General features: G+C 66.0%; 1 protein-coding gene across 1 annotated transcript in view; it reads left to right on the forward strand.

The window, feature by feature from the left end:
- Positions 1-11: 11 nt before the first annotated feature.
- DVL1 (dishevelled segment polarity protein 1) overlaps positions 12-9,199 on the forward strand; it is an 11,575-nt gene continuing 2,387 nt past the window's right edge. The window contains 14 exon segments of the mRNA XM_049618304.1: positions 12-242; positions 4,902-4,971; positions 5,108-5,229; positions 5,467-5,570; positions 5,814-5,952; positions 6,567-6,660; positions 6,741-6,810; positions 6,964-7,103; positions 7,187-7,263; positions 7,343-7,410; positions 7,575-7,652; positions 8,424-8,555; positions 8,639-8,806; positions 8,885-9,091. Of these exon segments, the coding sequence (XP_049474261.1) occupies positions 73-242; positions 4,902-4,971; positions 5,108-5,229; positions 5,467-5,570; positions 5,814-5,952; positions 6,567-6,660; positions 6,741-6,810; positions 6,964-7,103; positions 7,187-7,263; positions 7,343-7,410; positions 7,575-7,652; positions 8,424-8,555; positions 8,639-8,806; positions 8,885-9,091 (1,639 nt within the window). The 5' untranslated portion in view covers positions 12-72.

Genomic DNA, 9,199 nt, shown 5'->3' on the forward strand with positions numbered 1-9,199 from the left:
CAGCGGCGAGGCGGCGGCGTCCGAGCCCCGGGCCGGGCCGGGAGCGCCGCGCGGGCCCCGCGCCGCCGCGCCATGGCGGAGACCAAGATCATCTATCACATGGATGAGGAGGAGACGCCGTACCTGGTCAAGCTGCCCGTGGCGCCCGAGCGCGTCACTCTGGCCGACTTCAAGAATGTGCTCAGCAACCGGCCCGTGCACGCTTACAAATTCTTCTTCAAGTCCATGGACCAGGACTTCGGGTCAGTGGGCCGTGGGGCCTGTGCGCCAGGACGGGTGTCCGCACCTGTCCGCACCGGGGCAGGGCCTTGGGGAATCTTGGGGCTGTGACTGGGGCAGTGCCTCCGCTCCCCGGGGTTGCCGTGAGTCCCATCTGTCTGTGGCCTGAGCTGGGAACGAATGATTGTCCCTGACTGCCTGTCCAGGAGCCTGAGAGTGCTGGCCAGTGTGCGGGAGAGGGTCCTCGTTTCTGCCCCCACTCTGGACCTGGGCCTGTGTGCCTGAGTGTGTTTGACTTTCAGGTGGTCAAGGTCCGTGGCCCAGAGTGAGCTGACGTCCTACCTTGGCACTTGTCAGACTCAGGATCCCACTGCCCCCCCTCCGTGGAAGGCAGGTGCTTAGAGCTGGCCTGGAGGGCTTGTGATTCATGGGGCCCCGGGGTCACAGGAGTGGAGGGGGGGGGAGAAGGAGAGGGGCAGTATCCCAGCTGCCCAGTAGGTCCCCTGTAGTTAGCATGGAGGAAATGAGGTACTCTGGGACAGACACAGATATGTCTGTTGGGGTCTGCAGAGGTTTCCAGAGGCTCAAGGCTCAAGTCCTCTCTCTGGACCCCTTCTCCAGGGTCCTGAGGATAGAGCAGAGATCAAGGGTTACTGGGGACCCTGGATTGTCACTCCACCTGCCCCTGCCTGAGTGTTACCGGTTGTTGGGTCTCTATCCCTGTTGAGCCACATAGTACTTGGGTTCCTGGGAGCAGCCTAGGCCATCTGCTGACTCCAGGCAGCCTCTGGGTCAGTGTCCCCATGTCCAGCCTTAGTGGTGGTTGTCTTGGCTGAGGGGACTTCCCGCTTGCACTGGGCTGGGCTTCTGGAACTGTGAGCAGGAGGCTGGCTGTCCACTTGAAGCTCTATCCGAGGCCTGACCTAGCACAGCCATGGGTAACCTGAGTCCCCAGCTCAGCAGTGCTGGGGGGTGGGGTACTCAGAGGCCTCATGGGCTAAGCAGGTGGGCCTGGCCGCCCTCAGGCAGCCTGTGTCCTTGTGTGCCGACTATGTCTCGGGACTTTGACATTGAGGCCATTTCCTGGATTCTCTGGTTTGCATAGATACTGGACAGCCCCAGGGCAGGTCACGCTGGGGCCATTCTGCAGTTCTCAGGGGGCCTGAGGTACACTTGGACAACTAGACTCTCTCGGGCACCACCACCACTGGCGAGAGGCAGAGAGTGAGGGTGTGTTCTTAGCAGTCCTGGCTGGGCTGGGGCAGCGGCCCTACCATGCGAGGGGTAGCCTGGAATCAGGGGCTGTGAGGAACACCCTGGTGAGCCTCCTGCCCCAACCTTCCTTCCCACTGTGGACCAGGGCCTGAGTTCCCAGAGCCTCATGTTCCCGGCCACAGCTGGACACCTAGTAAGGGAAAGGGGAGTCTGAGCTGTGGCCATGGCCACCTGCTCTGGGCCGGGTCCCACTCCCATTTTTGGCCGGGTGGGTGGGGAGTCCTGAGCCCACATCCCACTTTTCCCATGCAGGTCACAGCCATTCGGACCCAACAGAGCTGGGGAAGGTCTCTGGGCCTATGGTGGGCTGGCCCAGAGGTGCCAAGCTTTGGCTTTGGTGAGCCATGGTGCAGGGAGGGGTCTGGGCCTAGCTTTTAGATGGTGAGGCACACGTTGAAGTGCCCTTGCCACCGGGGCTGCCTTGCTGATTCCAGGCCTGGCTGGGCTTTGGCACTTAGTTTGTCTGCCTGGCGGTGGCCCTGGCCTCTCCATCTCTGGGCCAGGAGCTCCGGTCGCTGGAGCCACCTGCCTGTGGGCCGTGTGAGGGCTGTGGGGCAGGGGATGGGGGCTGGGCCTGACCCAGATTGCCTGGGTGAATGCCCACTCTGCCCTCCACAGCTGGTCCATCTGGGGTCAGTGCCTTAGTGGTGTCGGGAGAGGCCAGGGTGTAGAGGACCGGGGCCCCCTGGCCCTGGAGTCTGCAGAGCTGAGCTTGGGGGAGCTCTAGGCTCAAGAGGCGGTGGTGGGGGGCAGGTGAAAGCAAGGTGGGAGCTAAGGATCCCTGACTCGTGGGTGCAGGAGGGGGACTCTTGGAGGTCTCCCCGGTTGTGTCTAGTTTGCTCTGCAGCCTCCCGCTCCATGGTGGGGAGGTCTGGTTGAGGGGACCCTGTGCCTCTGGGGACACATTTGTGGCTAGCCCACTGGGAAGGGCTGGCCTGTGGCATGCTGTGGCCTCTGGGAGCCCTGGGGGTTCCCCTGGGCCTGCGTCTGTGCCCGGTTCCAAGGGCCCCGGGGGTCCCCTTGGGCCTGTGTCTGTGCCCGGTTCCAAGGGCCCTGCTCTGCAAAGATTCCTTGCCAGGGCGAGTCTGCGGGGGCGGCAGGCGGGGCCGGACAGCCACAAGTTTGAGGTTAACTGGGATCTCGCCAGGAATTCTGAGGTTGGGGGCGTGATGCCAATGGGGGTGCCCCTGGATGGCCACCCCGGAGCGTCGGTGGAGACTCCTCCTGAGGCCTGCTCTTCCACCTGGTGAGGCCCGGCCCAGGAGGGAGCCCCAGAATTGCTTGGAGGCATTTCCCCCAGCTCCACTGAGGCCTCTCCTACCCTTGTCTCTGCCCTGGAGCACCCAGAGATCGTGCTGGCCAGTGGTGGGCAGCATCGTGTATCCTGGGGAAAGCACTCGCGCCCTTGTCCTGGGGGCTCTGGTGCCCCTTCCCCCAGCCTGGCTGTCTTGGCCTAGCTGGGTGGGGGACTGGGATATCCCCCAGTGCCCCAGGCCTCAGGTGGAAGGCAGGATGCTCTGTCGTGCTGGTTGGAGGACAGGCTGGGGGGGGGGGGCAGGGAAGCAGGGACTCTGGGCCCTGGGGGTGGGGCGTCTGTACAGGGGTCGGGGACAACCCTGGCTGATTGGTCATCTCTAGGCCCTGGCCAGGTGAGCAGTAGAGACCTGGGGTGCTTCTGGGGCGTCTGCCCCTGGGGGAGCCAGGCAGGCCCTGTGGTGTGGGGGCTGGGGCACCCATCTGCCTGCTGGGGCGGGGGGGTGAGTCAGAAAGGGCGGGGGCTTGGGAATGGCAGGAAAGACTGGGCCACCTGGGCTGTGAGACAGGAATCAGGTCCCTCCCAAGTCTCTGTCGCTGCCCTCACTCAGAGACTGTGCTCTCCGCCTGCTGGGCTCCCAGGAGGGCTTGCTCCAGGGCTTTGTCTGCTGGCTGCGGCTGGCAGAGCCCCAGGTGTCCCTAGGCCACCTCAGGTCTTGCTGTGGTGACACCCTCTTACGTGGCCTCTGCTGAGTCCGGGGCTGGGTCACGGCCTCCCCTGGAAGCCCAACTCTGTGGGCTGTGGTGCAATCGTACGTTGGGGCGGCAGACGTGGGGCCTTCTCCCATTGGGGTGTCCACCTGATCGTTGCATGTGTGGCTGACCCTGGCAGGGTGCCCCATCCCGCCCAGGCTGGCCTTGTGTCTTTTGTCTTCTGAGGCCTGGGGGGTGGGGGGTGGACTTGGGCCTTGCTCCCTGAGGGGAGTGTGGGGTGCCAGCTCTGTGGGGACCTCCTGCCACCTGTTGCTGCCCAGGACTAGCAGAGTCCAGGTGTCCGGGCTCAGCAGGTCACAAGGCTGCTTCCTGCCTGTTCTGGCTCCTGTTTCTCCACTGGGCCCAAGTCCCGGGTGTGGAAATCTCTCTGTGTTGGGCAGGGTTGGGCTCCAGGGGGGTAGGGCGTAGGGGTGCCTCCTGCTGTAGGCCTGACCCTGCCTGCCCTCATCCCTGGGGGTGCGTCTGGGCCGTAACCGCTGCCTGCTCTGCCCCAACGCCCCTCCCCAGCTGCCCCTGTGATCTGTGCGGGCTGCTGTTCTCCTTGGCCCTCTGAATCTGAGACCTGACACCCCGCCCCCCCCCGCAAACCTGTGTCTGACCCCAGCATTGTATGCTTCCCTCCCGGCGTCCTCTGTGTCCTGCCTGGGTACCTTCCCCACCCCTAAACCCCCCTGACCAAGTGTGGCATTGAAACATAGGCCGGGGGCTGATTGCGGGGCATCGTGGCTGCTGGGGCTTGCCGGCCTCTGGGGCTGAGACTCCACGGTGGGCCCCAAAGCCTTGTGCCTGGCTGTGTTTCAGCCCTTGGGTTGGGCTGTTGCAGTGAGTCAGGGGGTCCGCTTCTGTCTCCTTGGCCAGTTAGATGGGTCAGGAGGGCTGTGGCCTGCCCTCCGTGTGCGTGTACAGGCCTGTCTGCCAGCCATCTCTACCTGCCTGTGTCCGTGTGGTCTGACTGACTGTCCTCACATCTGTATGGAGGCCTGCCGTGAACCAGGCCCCGTTCTGGGTTGGGGCTGGGGTTGGGGGAGGGGAGGTGGAGGGGAAAAGCCAGACAGAGGCCCACCCTCACGGATCCACACTGCATGGGGCACACAGCACAAAGCAAGATTAATACTTGCGTTATAGGGGGCTGCAGGAGATGACCCCCTGCTGGTAGAGGGTCGGGAGTTTGGACCTCTCTCTGACCCGGGCCCTGGGAGGGGTCCCCAGGAAGGGAACGTGTTGGGCAGCAGCATCCACAGACTGACATCTGGGCGTGGGGCTGTGTGCCCTGGGCCGGCACGCACCCTGGACAAGAGTGTGGGGAGGTGTTACCTCCGGAGTCCGCTGGTGTGAGCAGGCCCTGGTGCAGGTGGCCTCACGGCCGTGTCTGCCCACAGGGTGGTAAAGGAGGAGATCTCTGATGATAACGCCAAGCTGCCCTGCTTCAACGGCCGTGTGGTCTCCTGGGTGAGTCCGTGGGATGTTGGCAGAGGATGCTGGGCTACGGTGGGGGCTGGGCTTGGGTGAGCCCATGGGGGGGGGGGGGGGGGGGGGGGGGGCCGCAGGCTGGGGGGCGTCCCTGAGCCATCGCTCTCCTCCACAGCTGGTCCTGGCTGAGGGCGCGCACTCGGACGCAGGGTCTCAGAGCACTGATGGCCATACAGACCTGCCCCCGCCTCTTGAGAGGACGGGCGGCATTGGGGATTCCCGGCCCCCTTCTTTCCAGTAAGGACTGTGGGCGGGGGGCTGAGGCTGGTGGTGCTGAGGGGCCTGCTGCCGGCCAGGCCTTTCGGGAGGAGGGGCAGCTGACCAGGGACCCACGGGCAGTAGAAACTGGTCAGCGGATGCGGGGCGGGCAGAGAGGCCCGATCTAGGTAGGTGGGCGGGTGGGAGAAGGGGCAAAGAGCTGGGAGGGCGTCCAAGGTCCAGCCTGCCCTGGCCCACCCCCTCTCGTGGGCACAGCCCCAATGTAGCCAGCAGCCGTGATTGCATGGACAACGACACTGGCACGGAGTCCATGGTCAGCCACCGGCGGGAGAGAGCCCGACGCCGGAACCGTGAAGAGGGTAACGAGGCCACACTGCGGACGCCCCTGGGCCCCTATGGTGCACCCCATGTCCCTGCCTGCTCCCAGTTACTGCCCCCAACCAGGAGGGGACCCCGGGTGGAGGTCCTAGGCCCGTCTGCACAGGACCCCGGTGATCCCGCCCCCCAGCAGTCCCACAGTCACCTGGCCAGCTCCTAGTTCAGCTGGTGCTCGAGGCAACACGGGACCCCACGGCCAGCTCCCCTGCTGGCTTTCCCCGCAGCTGCCCGGACCAATGGGCACCCGAGGGGGGACCGGCGGCGAGAGCTGGGGCTGCCCGCCGACAGCGCGTCCACCGTGCTGAGCAGTGAGCTTGAGTCCAGTAGTTTCATCGACTCAGACGAGGATGACAACACAAGCCGGTGCGTGGGTGTGCATGCAGGTGTGCACGGGTGTGCTATAGGTGTACGCACACGGCGTGGTGTGTGGGGGCACGTGTGCGTAGGTGTGTAATGGGTGCGCACGTATGGGCACGGGCCTATGTGTGTGCATGGCCACATTCTACATGGGTGTGCAGGTGTATACAGCGGTGTGTGTGTGTGTGTGTGTGTGTGTGTGCGCGCGTGTGCATGGGTGTGTGTGACCCTGGACGTGTCCCTGATTGCACGGGCATGTGTACATGAATGGGCGTGTGTGTCGAGTGGGTGTGTTACAGGTGTACGTGCACGAATGTGCTGGCTCAGTGTCTGTGTCTCCGTTTGTCCTGAGAGAAGTGCTCCGTGCAGGTGTGGGGTGTGTACGTGTCGTGTGTGTAGGGGCGTGCACAACCAGAAGCTGAGCCTTCTCCTGAGCAAACTGTACCTCAGCCCCGTGTCTCCCACAGTCGGCCTGGTCGGGGCCGGGGGGGGGGGGGACAAGACCCAACGCCCATCACCTCCACTCCCTGCCCTGTGTGTGTTGGGGGGGCGCCCTGTTCTCCCCAGCTGCCGCAGCCCTGCAGCCTGTGGCCTGGCCCCTGACCTTCATGCCCCCCCAGACTGAGCAGCTCCACGGAGCAGAGCACCTCCTCCCGGCTCATCCGGAAGCACAAGCGCCGGCGGCGGAAGCAGCGCCTGCGGCAGACGGACCGTGTAGGTGGCAGCCAGGCGCTGGGTGGGGTCTGCCCTTCGGAAGCCCCCACCTGCACCCCCTCACTCGTGCCCCTCCACAGGCCTCTTCCTTTAGCAGCATCACGGACTCTACTATGTCCCTGAACATCATCACCGTCACGCTCAACATGGGTGAGGGCTCCGTGGGGCCTCCCCGGTGGGGTGCGGGGCGCCTGGGTGGGCCGGGCCCTCTCAGCAGACCGTGGGGCCTCCCCAGTGGGGTGCGGGGCGCCTGGCTGGGCCGGGACCCCTCAGCAGACACTTGCTCACCCCTCGCCCCCGCAGAGAGGCACCACTTCCTGGGCATCAGTATCGTGGGGCAGAGCAACGACCGGGGAGACGGCGGCATCTATATCGGCTCCATCATGAAGGGCGGGGCCGTGGCTGCCGACGGCCGCATCGAGCCCGGGGACATGCTGTTGCAGGTGCGGGGCTGCGGGAGCTGCTGGGGGGGCTGAGAGGCCGGCACCCCCAGCCCACCGCGCTGAACCCCTCCCTGCCCCCCCAGGTGAATGACATCAATTTCGAGAGCATGAGCAACGATGACGCCGTGCGGGTGCTGCGGGAGATCGTGTCCCAGACGGGGTGAGGCGCGGGGTGGGCAGGTGGCGTGTTGGGGGGGCCCGCACGGGGCGTTCCCCGTGTGACCTGCCCCACCCCACAGGCCCATCAGCCTCACGGTGGCCAAGTGCTGGGACCCAACCCCCCGGAGCTACTTCACCATCCCGAGGGGTAAGTGACCCCTCAGGGCTGACAGGGGAGGGGGATGAGGGCGCTCGCCCAGCCTGAAGGTCCTTTCCTCTGTGCCCCCGTGCTCCATTGTGTGTCCTACCATCCGTCCGTCCGTTTGTCCATCTGTCCGTTACCACACGCATTACCACACGGCGGCCGCCCAGCTGACCCGGTTCGGCCCATCGACCCTGCCGCCTGGCTGTCCCACACGGCGGCGCTGACCGGAGCCCTGCCCCGCTACGGTACGAGCCCCTGCTCCAGCGCCGTCACGCGCACCAGCTCCTCCTCACTAACCAGCTCTGTGCCCGGCGCTCCGCGTAAGTGGCAGCTCAGGAGAGCGGGGACCTGAGGCACCCGGGTGGGGGACCCGTCCTAAGTGCCCACCCAGCACAGTCAGGCGCAGGGCACACGTACGGATGGACACTGCCGACACGTGTGTCTGACCCGTGTGTGCCCTCGTGCGCACCCTCCTTCCGGTTTGCTGCCTGTGCGGTGGGTGGAAAGGTGCCCAGGGGACCAGGACAGCCCTGTGGTCCCTGCCCAGGGCTCTGTCTCGGCGGGGACCGGGGCAGTGGCCTGTCCCCCATGTGTGTGACCCCCGCCTGCTTTCTTGCAGCTAACACGACTAACAGCCCTGAGCTAGCGGAGGAGTGGCGGGAGGGGGGTGGTGGTGGGGAGAGGCCTGATCTCTCCTCTTGGGGGTCTGGCCTGCAGGGCGGGGGTGGCTCCACCTTGGTTTGGGCCCAAGATCCTGATGAAGCATCTGCAGGGGTAGGAGACAAGAGGTTCAATCTCCCCAGCCCACGCCTGCTCCCCGCCCCTGGGAGGGCCCATCCTGTGGTGGGCGTGGGCCCCACAGTCACGAGACGGCCTTGCCATCTGGGCTCTGTGACCAGAGACCCTACGCGGAGCCCGGTCTCTGAGACGGGTGCAGCAGCAGGGCCCGGGGTCCACCCCAAGCCCTCCCCCCGGCCTCAGCTGCTCAGGGCTGAAGAGGGGGCTCTGCCTTGCAGAGCTGGAGGAGGCGCCGCTGACGGTGAAGAGTGACATGGGTGCCGTGGTGCGTGTCATGAAGCTGCCGGACTCGGGCCTGGAGATCCGAGACCGCATGTGGCTCAAGATCACCATCGCCAATGCCGTCATCGGTGAGGGGTCCCCGCTGGGCTGGCTCCGGGTGGGCAGGGTCAGCGCCCCCAGGCTCCGTGCCCTGACACGTGCCACGGGCCAGGGGCGGATGTGGTGGACTGGCTGTACACGCACGTGGAGGGCTTCAAGGAACGGCGCGAGGCCCGCAAGTACGCCAGCAGCATGCTGAAGCGTGGCTTCCTGCGGCACACGGTGAACAAGATCACCTTCTCTGAGCAGTGCTACTACGTCTTCGGGGACCTGTGCAGCAGTGAGTGAGGGGCTGCGGGGCAGGGGGTCCCCAGAGGGCCTGCCCACCCCGCCCTCAGCCACCCTCCCTTCCTGCCAGATCTCGCAGCCCTGAACCTCAACAGTGGTTCCAGTGGGGCCTCGGATCAGGACACGCTGGCCCCGCTGCCCCATCCGGCCGCCCCCTGGCCCCTGGGTCAGGGCTACCCCTACCAGTACCCGGGCCCCCCGCCCTGCTTCCCACCCGCATACCAGGACCCTGGCTTCAGCTACGGCAGCGGCAGTGCTGGGAGTCAGCAGAGTGAAGGTGAGAGCCTGCCGGGCGCCTGGCTCCCTGCTGTCCCCGCCGCCTGGCTCTGCCCTATGTGCCCGCCCCCCCCCCCCCCCCCCCCCCCCCCCCCCCCCCCGCGGCCCC

The sequence above is a fragment of the Panthera uncia genome (genome assembly GCF_023721935.1).
Source record: "Panthera uncia isolate 11264 chromosome C1 unlocalized genomic scaffold, Puncia_PCG_1.0 HiC_scaffold_4, whole genome shotgun sequence".
Classification (NCBI taxonomy): domain Eukaryota; kingdom Metazoa; phylum Chordata; class Mammalia; order Carnivora; family Felidae; genus Panthera; species Panthera uncia.